The 16,441-nt window shown below is 47.2% G+C and overlaps 1 protein-coding gene across 2 annotated transcripts; it reads left to right on the top strand.

Annotated features, from left to right (window-relative positions):
- Positions 1–1,965: 1,965 nt before the first annotated feature.
- On the top strand, positions 1,966–4,581 carry LOC127044930 (uncharacterized). 2 transcript variants are annotated; one of them, XM_050940243.1, is made up of 2 exons: positions 1,966–2,498; positions 3,932–4,581. In XM_050940243.1, the coding sequence occupies exons 1-2, from the start codon at positions 2,123–2,125 to the stop codon at positions 4,501–4,503; spliced, it is 948 nt and encodes a 315-aa protein (XP_050796200.1). In that variant the 5' UTR covers positions 1,966–2,122; the 3' UTR covers positions 4,504–4,581. The 2 variants fall into 2 exon arrangements, 1 of the variants encoding a protein (XP_050796200.1); XR_007772572.1 differs by lacking the exon at positions 1,966–2,498 and adding an exon at positions 2,636–2,824.
- The last annotated feature ends 11,860 nt before the right edge of the window (positions 4,582–16,441 follow it).

Here is a 16,441-nt window from a genome sequence, read left to right as displayed (position 1 = left end):
TTGGGGCCACGGGTCTCTCCTTCATAGTGGAGATGCGGAAAATTGCTGCACTGTAGACCCTTTGGGGCCTGCTTGTACTCCTGCATGCTGGTCCTTCAAAGGAGCCCAACACTAACAATGTCCCGGTGCCTCACCACATGGAGTGGAAGTCTGCCTGGCATAATAGGCTGGGTTTGACTGTGGGAGTGAGTACAAATGATACATTTATGTGGTTTCTCCATGTGTCCTGCTGCAGTCCTTTGTGTTGTGGAAGGAGGTGATTTCTTGGAAAGATATCTTGGGTGCCCACAGCTGCCTATTCCCATTGCCTACTGAGAGCCCATAGTGTGGTCCGGAAAGATTATCTCCGGCAATGGGTGTGCAAGAAAGGCACTAACTGTGGACATGCACCTTCACGTGCCTATTTCCTAAGTGATAACCAGGAAGCTGAAAATATATTCTGCTCAATGCAGGAAATACTTCTCCCAATGCAGATCGGTCACTGGAAAAATGTTATCCTTAGGATAGAGAATAGTACTGAATGCTGAAACGGCAATAATCCTACCATAACCTTATTCCTACCCACCTCTGCTCCATGCCAGACTCACGTCATGCTTTGCAGAGTTGATCTCCTAACTCACAGCTTTGGGGGCCTATCCATACAAATCTAGATTACTCAACTTTTTTGTAATGCCAGAGTGGGCAAGGAAGGCCAGAATTAAGATGATTTATTCTGACCTGCATACTGCACAGGCCAGAGAAATCCAGAACACAGGCCATAGACTAGATACTGCAGCAGCACCTTTATCTGTCTCATTATAACACTCTCTTCTTCCTGGAATAGTCTGGATTCTTGGCGATAGGAACTATATGGGGGAACTTCCAAGGCCTGTGATATACAGGTCAGGCTAGATGATCACAATGGTGCCTTCTTGCCTTGGAATCTACGATTCTATATTTAGATCTGGGCTTGCATGCAAACTTTCCTGTCTCTGTTCTCTTTCTTGTTCCTACTTTCCCTTCAGGAATCTGGAGTTTGAATGGTACTCTTTTGACAGTTACTAAGAGTAAAGCCTTTTCCTCTTCCATCTTCTTAGTTTAACTAGGGTGACATGATGTTGTGAGCAAGCCATTGCTTTCACAGTTTATTATCTCAACCTGGCTCTCCCTGAGCTCTTGGGTTATTAATGTGGCAGTGAGGTTAATTTACTAGAGTTCCAGTGTAGGTTATTGTGAAAGTAGAATGAATTATATTGTGAAAATAGAAAGGATTAAAGAAATGCTGTCTGTACCTTTAAGCAAAATTGTTGGAATGCTGCAATCCAGGTGTCAGGAATACAGACATTAACATAGAACAATTGCACCGTTTAAGGGCAATTGGTGAAGTATTAGCCTTAGATCGATAAGAGTTAGTAAGGAAGTAGGCTATGCATGCTGTGCCCCAGGTGAATTTTACTGTTTTGCTTTCTTTGTCCCTTTGTCTAATTCCTGCTCTTTTATCTGTATAAATAAGACTGTTTGGGTCTTGCGTGGCCGCTCACATTATCTGGATGTTATTAGCAGAGCGCTGTGCTAATAAAACAGAGTGGTCTGACAAACTGTGAGGCCTTGTCTACACTACAGAGTTGCAGCGCTGGTGAGGGGGTTACAGCGCTGCAACTTAGGATGTGTATACACTTGCACAGCACGGCCAGCGCTGCAACTCCCTGTTTGCAGCGCTGGCTGTACGCCCGGTTGAGCCTCGGGTGTAGAGGATCCAGCGCTGGTGATCCAGCACTGGTCAGCAAGTGTAGACACCCACCAGCGTTTTTATTGACCTCCGTGGCATAAGCAGGTATCCCAGCATACCTTAGAAGCCTCTCTGGTAATCATGCAAACTCCACTGCCCTGGGCTCACCTGACCCCTCCTTTAAATGCCCCGGGAATTTTAAAAATGCCCTTCCTGTTTGCTCAGCCAGGTGTGGAGTGCAATTAAGCAATCAATCACTCAGCGACCATGCCTCCACGCACCAAATGAGCCCCAGCATGGACCAATGCAGAGCTGCAGGACCTCATAAGTGTTTGGGGAGAGGAGGCTGTGCAAGCACAGCTGCGCTCCAGAAGGAGAAATTATGATACCTATGGGCAGATATCACAGTCCTTGATGAGAAGGGGCCATGAACGGGACGCGTTGCAGTGCAGGGTCAAAATTAAAGAGCTGAGGAGTGCTTACTGCAAAGCTCGTGAGGGAAATCGCCGCTCAGGAGCTGCCCCCACGACCTGCTGTTTTTACCAGGAGCTGGATGCCATACTTGGATGTGACCCCACTGCCAATCCTAGGAGCACGATGGAGAGTTCAGAGCAGGGAGAAGTGGAGGAGGTTGTAGAGGACGGTGACAGTGAGGCTACTGGCGTGGAAGGAGACACCCCGGAGTCCCAGTACACATGCAGCCAGGATCTCTTCTCAAGCCAGGAGGAGGCTAGCCAGTCACAGCAGCTGGAAGTTGATGGTGAGGAAGAAGCTGAGGATCATGCTCAGGGTAAGTAGATTTTTATGTTTTGGGAGAGAAGGGTTTTGGTTATGACTGCCTGCATGCATGCCTAAACGTGGAATAGCCCATTGATTTGCTCTATCACGTCTCTGTAATCTGCCTCGGTAATCTCTTGAAAAGTTTCAGCAAGAGCGTTTGCAATTTGCTTTCTCAAGTTGATCGGGAGAGCCACCGTGGTCCCTGTCCCGGTCAGGCTAACTCGTCCGATCCACTGTGCAGCGAGGGATGGGGGGACCATGGCTGCACACAGGCAAGCTGCATAGGGGCCAGGGCAGTATCCACATTCCTGTAGAAGACCCTCCCTCTCTTCCCAGGTAACACGCAGCAGTGATATGTCTGGCAGTAGGAAACCCTGTTGAGAGTTTAGGGATACTTGAGTGCAGGGCGCCAGGTTTGCGTTTCCCCAGCCTATGGCGCTCTGTTGTTAACCACCCCCCCAGCATGTAGCCAGCCACACGGTGCGCTCCGGTGTTCCCCACCCCCCCCTCCAAGCAGGCATCCAGCTCCGCGGTGTGCTCCTGTGTTCCCCACCCCCCCCTCCAAGCAGGCATCCAGCTCAGCGGTGTGCTCCGGTGTTCCCCACCCCCCCTCCAAGCAGGCATCCAGCTCCGCGGTGTGCTCCTGTGTTCCCCACCCCCCCTCCAAGCAGGCATCCAGCTCAGCAGTGTGCTCTGGTGTTCCCCACCCCCCCTCCAAGCAGGCATCCAGCTCAGCGGTGTGCTCCTGTGTTCCCCACCCCCCCTCCAAGCAGGCATCCAGCTCAGCGGTGTGCTCTGGTGTTCCCCACCCCCCTCCAAGCAGGCATCCAGCTCCGCGGTGTGCTCCTGTGTTCCCCACCCCCCCTCCAAGCAGGCATCCAGCTCAGCGGTGTGCTCCGGTGTTCCCCACCCCCCTCCAAGCAGGCATCCAGCTCAGCGGTGTGCTCCGGTGTTCCCCACCCCCCTCCAAGCAGGCATCCAGCTCCGCGGTGTGCTCCTGTGTTCCCCACCCCCCCTCCAAGCAGGCATCCAGCACTGCGGTGTGCTCCGGTGTTATGCACCCCCCTCCAAGCAGGCATCCAGCACCGCGGTGCTTCCCCCCCCCTCACCAGCAGGACGGCGTGAACGCAGACCAAAGAACACCCCCCCCCAAGCAGCTCAACACCTTCCTGTTCACTACTGTCCCCTCTTCAGGACACCAGCTACCTCCTGTACCCATTGTTGATGAACCCTAGTGACCCATTGGTCGATTCCCACTCCCAAGGGGAAATAGGGGCAAAACCACTCACCCCATTGCTCGCCATGACTTAGCTTGCCTGCCCTCTCTGTGTTATGTGAGGTATGTGAGAAGGATGCTACCAAAAGTCTAAAAAGTCCTTCAACGTGTGATAATAAACAATGTAGCCTCTGTGTATTACATGGTTCTATCTCTCTTTTTTCTAGTGACCTTGACTACTGCAGCCGGATCACCGGCCTCACGTAGGTTGCAGAACTTGAGACGGAATCCTAGAAAATCAAAAGAGGAATTGATCAAATCTGTTATGAGCCACTACAACAGAGAAAGTAGGAAGACACAGGAATGGAGAGAGAAGACGTATGAATGGAGAGAGAGTGTACATGAATGGAGAAAGAGTGTACATGAATGGAGGCAAACAGAAAGCAGGAGAAAGGAATTGTCTGCCAAAAAAACCACAAAGCAGATGATAAGCCTCCTGGCTCGCCAAACTGAGTCTTTCGAGTCTCTTGTAGCCATGCAGACAAATATGTACCGTTGTAACCCACAGCCCTCCCAAAGCCCTCTTCCTTGTTCCCCAGTATTTCCACAAAACAACTTTCTCCAGCAGCCAGTTCCTTATTATCCCCAGCTGCCCCCAACACCTGTACGATCACCTACCAGCCCTGATAACTATAATTCTTACCCTGTTCACTCCACCCCCATTATTCTGCAGCATAGTAATCCTGAAGTGCAGCAGACATTGAATAGTGATCAAAATAGGGCATATTCAAACCTGTGAATGTACAGTCCACCACCCCAACCCCCTTGCCTGTTATGTACTGTATGTTGAATAAAGGTTTTTTTTTCTTTTTCACTACGTTATATTATTGCTGTAAGTGGTAAATATTATACACCAAGGTAAAGCAAAGCACATCAAATGCATCAAACATTACTGTTGGCTTTCAGCATCAAATTGCTCCCTTAAAGCATCCCTAATCCTTGAAGCCCTTTCCTGGGCCTCCCTATTAGCCCTGCTCTCTGGCTGAGCAAACTCATCCTCTAGGCGTCGAACCTCGGAGGTCCATTCCTCACTGAATCTTTCACCCTTCCCTTCACAAATATTATGGAGGGTACAGCACGCGGATATAACAGCGGTGATGCTGCTTTTCACCAAATCTAGCTTCCCATAAAAACAGCGCCAGCGTGCTTTCAAACGGCCAAAAGCACACTCCACAGTCATTCTGCACTGGCTCAGCCTGTAGTTGAACCAGTCCTTGCTCCTGTCAAGCTTCCCTGTATATGGTTTCATGAGCCAGGGCATTAAGGGGTAAGCGGGGTCTCCAAGGATCACAGTGGGCATTTCGACGTCCCCTACTGTGATCTTGCGGTCTGGGAAAAAAGTCCCGGCCCTCAGCCTCCTGAACAGGGAACTGATCCTAAAGATGTGTGCATCGTGCACCTTTCCAGGCCATCCTGAGTAAATGTCAGTGAAACGCCCACGGTGATCCACAAGCGCTTGCAGAACCACGGAGAAATACCCCTTGCGATTAACATACTCTAATGCCAGGTGGGGTGGTGACAGAATAGGAATATGCGTCCCATCTATAGCCTCTCCACAGTTAGGGAACCCCATTTCTGCAAAGCCATCCACAATGTCCTGCACGTTCCCAAGAGTCACGGTTCTTCTTAGCAGGGTGCGATTAATGGGTGTGCAAACTTGCATCAGCACCATTCCAACGGTAGACTTTCCCACTCCAAACTGGTTCGCCACCGATCTGAAGCAGTCTGGAGTTGCGAGCTTCCAGATTGCAATAGCCACCTGCTTCTCCACTGGCAGGGCAGCTCTCAATCTCGTGTCCCTGCGCCGCAGGGTAGGGGCGAGCTCAGCACAAAGTGCCATGAAAGTGGCTTTTCTCATCTAAAAGTTCTGCAGCCACTGCTTGTCATCCCAGGCTTGCAGGACGATGTGATCCCACCACTGAGTGCTGGTTTCCCGAGCCCAAACGCGCCGGTCCACGGAGCTGAGCACGTCTGTTACTGCCACAAGCAATTTACTGTCTTCACAGTGAGGCGATTCAATATCATCGTCTGACTCCTCACTGTCACTGTCACTGTCACTCTCACTTTGCAGCTGAAGGAATAGCTCCACTGCCATGCGCGATGTGCTGGCAACATTCATCAATAAGGTCGTCAGCTGCTCAGGATCCATTTGTAACAAAAATCGCAGAAAAAGCGCTGTAGAATCACAATGCCGCCAAACTGCTCGGAATGTGTAGCAAAGCACCACGGGGCGTTGGAACAGGAAGTGGAAAGACACTCACACTTCCTTCCCCTTCCCACAAGCCACAGCGCCGAAATGGGACGAGGTGCTCTGTGGGATAGCTGCCCACAATGCACCACTCCCAACAGCGCTGCAAGTGCTGTAAATGTGGCCACACTGCAGTGCTGGTTGCTGTAAGTGTGGCCACTCTGCAGCGCTGGCCCTACACAGTTGTACGAACACAGCTGTAACTACCAGCGCTGCAAAACTGTAAGTGTAGACATGGCCTGAGTCCTGTGTCTAACTTTGACAATTTGGAGGTTCCACCGAGATGGCAACCGTCTTCACTGGGGCTGTGTGATTCCTGACCGTTTTTGTAGGATGACCGTGGCAGCCGACACCTGGGCATTTGGCCCGAGCGGTCCTCCACTAGAGCAAAAGGGGCACAGCCACAGTGAGGTCTATGCCATCTAACCTGTTGGTTCCCACTCTGTTCTGGTAGGGATCCCGGGATCTGACATCAGGAATCTGGTCAGGTAATTATTTCTGTGTTTTGTCCGGACTGAGGACTGTCCTGTCTCTGTGTCTATCCATCCTCTTGTGGAGTGTTTGAGTCTGGGTGCCGTCTCCGTCTGGGGATAGACCGACCAAGAGGTTCCTGTCCCCGCGGTTTGAGTGAGTGGAATCTGCACAATCGCAGCCGCACCACACTTTGGGTAAAACCCCTGGTGTGAAAGCAAGGGCGATTGAGGCAGTAGCCTGTGGGTTCCTTTTGTGTATTGCACTGGGCATCGCTCTGATGAACCCGAATTTCCTTCTTGTGTGATTGGTGTGTGAAGTCCTCCTGTATTGGTAACCAGATGTCTAAGTCGGGACCGTTCCCTAAATGAACACTGGCTCATTTTATGTATTTAGTATGGGTCCGGACTCCTGTAAAAAGGGTCCAGACTCCCGTACATTTCTGGAAAAATGGTCAGGGCTAACTCAGGGTGATCCCAAAACTCAGTGGCCACTGTTAAAATCTTGGAACAAAGACTGAGTGGAGGTCTTAAAAGACAAACTCAGCCAACCTAAAACTAAATTGGTTAAAGGAGAGGTTAATTATTTCATGCAGTGGTGGCAAGAGGCAAATCATAGGTGGACAAAATCAAAACTTGCCTCTCTCAATTATTCAAATAATAAGCTAAAAGCTTTATTAAAAGTCTCTCCCATCAACAGACCGAGCGCTCCCCTTTACCCCGTTCTCCAAACCCCGGATCGATCCAACCCCCTTCATACTCCCATCTCATTGTAAAAAGGACAAAAAGCCCCTTGTTCTGTTCCCCTTTGTTGTCTGCCTCAAAAACTGATTCTTTAGTGTTCCACTACCAATTCAGCAAGGAGGGTGGGCTCCTCAACTAGCCCCCACCCTTCCTGGTCCCTTTCCTTGAACATTTCTTTCAAAATTGTGAAATGACCACAATATCACTCACAAATGGTTCATTGGAAAAAGCAGGATCGGGCCCAGACAAGCAGGCAAGCAACAGATAAAGAAACAGGTTGAAAGCCCTAAGGGAATAGTGTCAGGAGTAAGAAAAGCAGTAAGTGCAGGCATGAATCCCTGGAACAATACTTAAAATGGTGAAATCTGAGGTGATAAAGGTGTCATTTTGAGACATAAACAAGTGATTTAAGAAAAGATAGTGAAAAGTTAAATCTACAGAGGCTGGAGAGAATTAAGCAGTTAAACTTTCTGAAAATGTTAAAAAAGGACCATGTTAAAGAGAGAGAATTCTTGGTTTCTTTGCAGCCATTCTGAAGGGAAAATGGGCCCTTTTCCAGAAGAATGCCTGTAAATAATCCAAATATATATACAGCTATGTAAAAACAAAGCAGTGTAAAGGAATGTTAAGGAAAAGAAAATGTGTATGTATCTGTTTGTCTGTGAAAATATGTAAAGTTCTAAGAATCTAAACCAGCACATCTGGTTTGTAAAACTCCTGTTTTGTAGGTGTAAGATACATTGATTTTGTTTTTGTTTTTAATGCCACTACAAATTCATTTGACTCTTTAATTCAAAGTTGCAAAACTGACAGACCTTTTTGCAAGACACAGGTAATTAGTGTCGTTTGGCTTTGGAATTTAGCATTTAACCCTTAAGGGGTAACTTGATTCTTTACAAAGTTAAAATGTTTTTAAATAAAGACCAAGTCATGGCTGCAATAGGGCAGTCAAAATCAGGAGAATAGGTAGAGATTCTGGAGTCTTTTTGTTTGTTTGGTTTTTTTTTGTAACAATAGCAGATAAGAGCTGTAATGACAGAATAAGAAATTAACAGTGACCCTCTGAAGCAACAGCAGAGGTGAGGTGCACAAAACAAAAAGAAGCAATGTTAAAAACACTGAGCCTTAAAATAGCTCTGTGTAATCAGACTGTCACTTTTATAAGGGTACATGAAAACTCTGTAAGAACAAAACAAACAGTTACACCTTATGTAAAAATTAATATGGCTAATGTTTTTGAAAAGTTATAGTATAGAAAGAATGTGCATTTTCCCTAGGACATGTGCAGTGTATATTGTAGAAAGGGGTAAAAAATGCAAATGAAACGTGCTGCTGAATTAAAATCCTATTAGTGCTCCAAAAAGAGCCGCAATAGGCTGTATTTTCTTTTTCAGATCCCTGTGTGTTAAGACTGAGGCAATGGCTACACTTACAGCTGTACAGCACTGGGAGTTACAGCTGTCTTCATACAGCTGTGTAGGGAAAGCGCTGCAGTGTGGCCACACTGACAGCTACCAGCGCTGCAGTGTGAACACATTTGCGGCATTTGCAGCGTTGTTGGGTGTGGTGCAATGTGGGCAGCTATCCCACAGAGCACCTCGTCCCATTTTGGCGCCGTGGGTTGTGGGAAGGGGACAGAAGCGTGCGGGTCATTCTGCTTCCTGTCCCAACGCCCCATGGTGCATCGCTTCACATCCCAGCAGTCACTGTTTTTCCGTCCACGTTTGGCGCCATTGTGACTCTCCCAACGGTTTCTGTGCAGCACGATTTCTGTGGGAAATGGAGCCCGAGCTGCTGAGGACTTTGCTGATGAGTGTCGCCAGCACATCACGTTTGGCAGTTGAGCTATTCCTTCAGCTCCAAAGTGACAGTGTGGAGTCCGACGATGATATCGGGTCTCCTGACGCGTATGACACTGCATTGCTCGTGGCATTCACAGAAATGGTCAGCACCATGGAACGCCGCTTTTGGGCTTGGGAAACAAGCACTGAGTGATGGGATCACATCGTCATGGAAGTCTGGGATGACGAGCAGTGGCTGAAGAACTTTCGGATGAGAAAAGCCACTTTCATGGGACTGTGTGAGGAGCTCTCCCCCACCCTGCATCGCAAGGACACAAGATTGAGAGCTGTCCTGGCAGTGGAGAAGCTGGTGGCTATTGCAATCTGGAAGCTGGCAACTCCAGACAGCTACCGATCGGTCGTGAACCAGTTTGGAGTGGGAAAGTCGACTGTTGGAATCGTGTTGATACAAGTTTGCACAGCCATTAATCGCATCCTGCTAAGAAGAACCGTGACTCTGGGGAACGTGCAGGATTTTCTGGATGGCTTTGCACAAATGGGTTTCCCTAACTGTGGAGGCGCGATAGATGGGACGCATATTCCTATTCTGGCACCACCCCACCTAGCATCCGAGGACATTAATCGGAAGGGGTATTTCTCTATAGTTCTCCAGGTGCTTGTGGATCACCTTGGGCATTTCATTGACATTAACACAGGCTGGCCTGGAAAGGTACATGATGCACGCATCTTTCGGAACAGTGGCCTGTTCAGGAAGCTGCAGGCCAGGACTTTTTCCCCAGACCGCAAGATCACAGTAAGGGACGTTGAAATGCCCATTGTGATCCTTAGAGACCCTGCTTACCCGTTAATGCTTTGGCTCATGAAACCGTGTACAGGGAAGCTTGACAGGAGCAAGGACCGGTTCAACTACAGGCTGAGCCAGTGCAGAATGACTGTAGAGTGTGCTTTTGGCCGTTTAAAAGGGCGCTGGAGATCTCTGTACGGGAAGCTAGACTTGGGGGAAAGCAGCATCCCTACTGTTATATCCGCGTGCTGTACCCTCCATAATATTTGTGAAGGGAAGGGTGAAACATTCAGTCAGGAATGGACCTCCTAGGTTCAATGCCTGGAGGCTGAATTTGCACAGCCGGAGAGCAGGGCTACTAGATAGGCCCAGCACAGGGATACAAGGATTAGGGATGCCTTGAGGGAGGAATTTGAGGCTGAAAACCAACAGTAATGTTTGGTGCCTTGCACTGAAGTGATGTGCAGTGGTTACAATGTTAGTAGGAATCTGTTTTTCCTAAAATGATTTTCAGTGCCTGTTTCTTTCCTGGGCTATGTTATCTTTCACTTTCTGCAATAATAAAGACTGTTTTCAAAGCCAAGAATTCATTTATTGAAAAGAAAATAACTTTCTTGACAGACACACAACATTTTGGGAACCTAAATGGGCAGGGGGTGGGGTGGTGAACTGTACAGTCACAGGTTTGAATATGTCGTGTCTGGAGTGCTGTGCAATGACTGCTGCACTTCAGGATGAAAATACTGCATGGTGATGGGGGTTGAGTGCAGAGGGTAAGGGTCGTAGTTCTCAGGGCTGGTTGGTAAACGTACAGATGTTGGGGGCAGCTGGTAGTGGTAAGAACCTGGATGCTGGGGAAGGGGGTTTGGAGCTGACATTGGGGCACAAGGGAAAGAGCTTTGGGACAGGGGCGGGGGGGGCGGCATGGTAGTGCTCTGCCTGCATGACTACGAGTGACTGGATACAGTCTGTTTGGCACGCCAGGATGCTTATCAACTGCTTTGTGCTTTTCTTCTTAGCTCCTGCGTTTCTCTGGCGGAGCCTGCTTTCCCTTTCTCTCCAGTCCTGCAGTTTTTTACTCTCTCTGGCAGACTGATCCATAACTGCTTTCAGCATGTCTTCTTTGCTTTTTCACGGCTTCTTCCTGAGGTTTTGTAGCCTCTGGCCAATGGATGATACGGGCAGTCCAGTAGTCAAGGACACTGTTGGAAAGACAAAAATGGCAACAGTTAACACAGGCTGCATTGTTTATAATCTCACCCAGACAGTTATTCCCACACAGTGAAGGAGTTTACAGTCTTCACTCTAGCATATTTTTCCCATACCAAACAGAGCACACCTAACCCACAGGAGGCAGGAAATGGTGAGTAAGGGGGAATGATTGCTTCAGGGGTGTGCAGAGGTTTCTGTGTGTTGGGGAAAGCAAACTGCTGCAGGGGGCACCTACACTGAACAGTCTTCCAACATTTTCCACAGGAGTTAATCCTGGAAGATATCTTGCTGCTGCGGGTCACCTGGGAAGAGCGAGAGGGTCTTCTACAGCAATGCAGATTCCGCCCTGGCCCGTATGCAGCTTGCCTGTGTGCAGCAATGGTCCCCCCACCCCTTGTGGCACAGTAGCACGGACACGTTAGCCTGACTGGGACAAGGACCACAGAGGCTCTCCCTATAAACTTGTGCAAGAGCATTGCCCACGCTCTGGCTGAAACTTTAGAAGAGATTACCGAGGCAGATTACCGCAATGTGATAGACCACATCAATGGGCTATTCCTCATCTAGGCATGCATGCACCCAGCCCTAACCCCTGCTCCTCTCCCGAAACATTTCCATCCTGAAAATAAAAGCTGCTTACTGGGAACCCGCTCCTCTGCCCGTCCTTTACCAAGTTCCAGCTGCTGTGACTGGCTACCTTCCTCCTGGCTTGAGAAGAGCTCCTGGCTGCATGCCTCCTGGGACTCCAGGGTGTCTTCCCCACCCCAGTACCCTCACTCTCGGTTTCCTATCCCCCACCCCTTCCCCCTCTTCCCCCCGCTCTGAAGTGTCCATCGTGGTCTTCGGATTGGCAGTGGGATCACCCCCAAGTATCGCATCCAGCTCCTTGTAAAAATGGCAGGTCGTGGGGGCAGCACCGGAGCGGCGGTTTCTCTTGCGGGCTCCGCAGCTCCTTTACTTTAACCCCGCACTGCACCGTGTCCCGGTCATGGCCCCTTTCCAGCATGGCCCTTGAGATCTGCCCATAGGTATCGTAATTCCTATGGCTGGAGCACAGCTGGGACTGCACAGCTTCCTCACCCCAAACACTGATGAGGTCCAGCAACTCGCCATTGCTGCATGCTGGGGCTCGTTTGGCACGTGGAGGCATGGTCACCTGGAAAGATTCACTGATTGATTGCACTCCACACCTGGCTGAGCAAACAGGAAGGGGATTTTTAAAATTCCCGGGGCATTAAAGGGCAGGTCACCAGAGGCCAGGGCAGTAGAGTGCGAACTGATGAGCAGAGTGGCTGAACAGGCATTCTGGGATGGCTTCGAATACCTCGGAGGCCGTTTACAGCGCTTTTGGTGGCCACACTTGCGGAGCAGCGCTGCATCACCAGCGCTGCACTCCTTATACCCCAGGCAGAGCAGGAGTACAGCCAGCGCTGCAGCCAGGGAGATGCAGCGCTGTATGTGCCTTGCAAGTGTGGACGGTGAGTAAATTGCAGCTCTGTAAATCCACGACCAGTGCTGCAACTCTCCAGTGTAGCCAAGGCCAGAGTCTCTGAGCTCTGCTGATGGCTCTGAATCCAAAAGCCAAGCCTGTGTTGATGCAAATTACCTAACTGATAAAGAAAGGTGAGAACTGCCAGCGCAAAAGAAGCTGCAAATAAGAAACATACCTAGTCAGCAAACAAATTGCCTACATAAAAGGCATGGTACAACAAGATACCTTTAATAGATTTGATGCTAATGTTATTGTTAATATTAAACATTAAAATAAATTTAATGTTAGTAAGTACCCCTGTAACAACTTATAGTGTGTATGATTTTTGGAAAAATCCTTTAAAGTAATATGGTAATGATGCTTCTCAGCTGTTACCTGTGAATAAACTTAAAGCTTAACACAGCAGGAAAAACATTACAAACTTGGTGTGTTATATAAGAGGAAAAACTTGAGGTACACCACCTCATGAATTTAATAACTAAACAGTGGAATAATTTCCGCATAACCCTTAAAAAGTAGAACCCATTAAAACCTGGCCTGCCTATAAAACAAACAACAACAAAAAAACACAAGAAAATATGAGAGTAATTCCTCTGTTTTGCCTGCAATCAGCAAGGGTATTTGTAAAAGAAAGGAATCTTTTAAGTAATAATCAATGCCACCCCAAAAGGGGTAGAAAAATGTTATTTTTGTCTTTCAGATAATCCAAAGTACTGTATAATGGGCTATGTGTATGTGTTAATTCTTGGGGAAAAGTGTTTAAAAAGTGTTAGCAACCCACCAGAAGACAAACGTAAATGTAATGTAAGTACTGTGTTTACCAATAATCACATTTACTATTTGCCACAACAACAACAACAACAACAACAACAACAACAAAAGAGTCTCAGCTTACTGTAAGCCCTGATTTAGCTGAGTTCTCTATCAAGCTTGGCATTGCATGGCAAACAGTTACCAATCATCAGTAAAAAGGTAACATAGTTCCTAAAAAAAAAAAAAAAATGTGGAAAACTGGACCATTCATATAAACACAAATGGGGACATGTTAAGAATTGCCACTACAGAAAAACATAACAGCTTACCATTGGTATAACATATATTCTGGATGGTCTCCCACAACTACTGGCATACTAATGTTACTACCCTTAATTGTGTTTTTGGTTTTAAATTGTATGTGTTTAATTGAAATGTTTAAAATGTGCTGGTGGATAAAACAAATGTGTGCAAAGCTAAAGCCACAGGCCCAAATCACCTCCCAGTATTTTCTATTACGTGGACTAAATAAGAAGTGACACTGGCGATTAATAATCTTAGTGTCAAAAGGGAGATACATAGGAGCAGGATTTTATAATGTCCCATAAGAATTAAAGTATAATTTGATTTCATCCTGCTAGCCACTTTTTTTAAATAGCAGAAAGAAATGACCCCCTGGGACTATAAGATTCTGTTTTCCCATATGCATTACAAATTGGGCCCTCTCTTAACTCTTTGTTTTAAGATTTAGTTAGTAAGAGACAGGATTCTCTATTGTCTCTGTGTTAAGTAAATCAGAGAAACATTAAAGGCCTGGGTCTCAATGTAAATTGTCTTGGTTATCAATTGTAAAACTTAGCAAGGTTTAATTTGCAATGCCTTTTTTTTTGCTCGATATAAAATACTACTGTTTGTATTCTCAATCTATTTGTGTGAATGAGGAATGTACGCATCAGGAAAAGATAAAGGTGTGAAGGCCATTGTTATAGCCAGAGTCAAGGAAGAAGTAGTAAAGAGACTTAAAGAACATCAAAGAATCACCAGGCACTGCTTACTACCCTGATGGCTGTTAAACTGTCTGGCATCTCAGAGCGGATACATGCTTCGCCGTGTAAAAATGCACCACCTCCAGTGAACCAATCATCACCTCAGGACCACGCAGAGTCAATTTTGACTCCAGAGGATGATGTAGAGGAACAGCCTGCAATACCTTACAATCTACGCTCTCGTAAGGGTTGCCAGAAGCAGACGACAACCTAAAGCAAGGCCCAAGAATTAGCAGTAGTGATCCTAGCGCCTGCTGCCTGGTGGACATAAAACTGTGACTGCAGTTCCCTCAGTTGAGGTTGTCAGAACCAGAAGGGCCCTGCCTCCAACATGCACCTCAGGTGGTGCCTGTTCCTCGACTGCTGGTGTCTTAAGGTCTGAGGAGTCCACAATGACAATTCTTTTATCCAGCAGCAAGTGTGGATAGCTCAGACCCTTATTATTTCTAAATGCTGGGTCTGCAGCCACATCCCAGCCCACTCTCAAACTGGTGTTCCTGTCCTGGCTGCCCATTCAATTCCCCAGACCTCACTGGAGGACCTTGTCCATTTAACACAATATGGAACAGTAATGACACCTGGACAGAGGCTATTGGCAGTTCCTTTATCCCACTTGGGGGAGTAGTACACCAGGCAAAAAGGCTCCTGAGGTTACAAGCAGTAGTTAAAATAATGGCAAATAAAACCGGAGAAAGTTTAAGAGCCCTGGCCAAAGAAACAGGGGCGATCCGACAGGTGGCCCTCCAAAACTGTCAGGCATTAGACATAGTGCTGGCGGCCAAAGGAGGGACCTGTGCTCTCATTGGAAAACAATGTTGTCTGTTTATACCTGACAATACCAATGAAGTAATAGATCGCGCTAGCCAATTAGAACAAATCGCATATCTTCCCCATGAAGAGTCGAGTTCTTTATGGAAGTGGCTAAGTAACCTGTTCAATTTCTCTGGCATAGGAAACTGGTTGTTTCAGGGAGCCCTAACTATCCTGTTTGGAATCTTAGTGATTTTTGTATGCTTTCAGTTAATCTGTTGTATCCAGAATTGTGTCACCCAGGTGACTGCCCCAAAACAGAGTGCTAATATGATGATTTTGAATATCGCTGATGAACAAAGAGATAAGGAACAGTTAATTTGTGGAACTCAGTAATTGTTGGTCATGGCGTGCGCTTGACCAAAAGGAAGGATTGTGAAAGTAGAATGAATTATATTGTGAAAATAGAAAGGATTAAAGAAATGCTGTCTGTACTTTTAAGCAAAATTGTTGGAATGCTGCAATCCAGGTGTCAGGAATACAGACATTAACATAGAACAATTGCACCGTTTAAGGGCAATTGGTGAAGTATTAGCCTTAGATCGATAAGAGTTAGTAAGGAAGTAGGCTATGGATGCTGTGCCCCAGGTGAATTTTACTGTTTTGCTTTCTTTGTCCCTTTGTCTAATTCCTGCTCTTTTATCTGTATAAATAAGACTGTTTGGGTCTTGCGTGGCCGCTCACATTATCTGGATGTTATTAGCAGAGCGCTGTGCTAATAAAACAGAGTGGTCTGACAAACTGTGAGTCCTGAGTCTAACTTTGACATTATCAATAAGTAATTGCCCCAGAAGGATGATGGGAAGTGAATATCTCATCCCACTGCCACTTTGCTGCTATCTAGGAAGTAATGACAACTCTGGGTGAATCTTTCTTCTAAAATCCTTTGGAAAGCACACCACATCTCGTGTCTGATATTTATAATTGCACTAAACCAAAACAAGTTATGACTATATATTGTGTATAACCAAACACATATGTGATGCCTTCACACAGCCTCTTCAACGGTGGGTAAACACACAAAAACCAAATGTTCTCTTTAGTCATTTCATTTAAGAAGTACAAAAATAGCTTTGATTTGGAAAGGATTGAATCTTGGTTTTTGGAAGCTGTTAACCATTTCAACATGTAATGAGGTGTGGGTTTAAATGAGAGTTTAGCTCAGCCAGAACAGACATTAGACCAGGCATCGGCAACATTTGGCATGTGGCCCTCCAGGGTAAGCCTTATGGAGGGCCAGGCCAGTTTGTTTTCTTGCCGCGTCCATAGGTTTGGCTGAACGTGGCTCCCACTGGCTGCGGTTCGCCGCTCCAGGC

The sequence above is a fragment of the Gopherus flavomarginatus genome, chromosome 2 (assembly GCF_025201925.1).
Source record: "Gopherus flavomarginatus isolate rGopFla2 chromosome 2, rGopFla2.mat.asm, whole genome shotgun sequence".
NCBI classification, from domain to species: Eukaryota; Metazoa; Chordata; order Testudines; family Testudinidae; genus Gopherus; species Gopherus flavomarginatus.
This window is presented reverse-complemented; position numbering and strand designations above follow the sequence as displayed.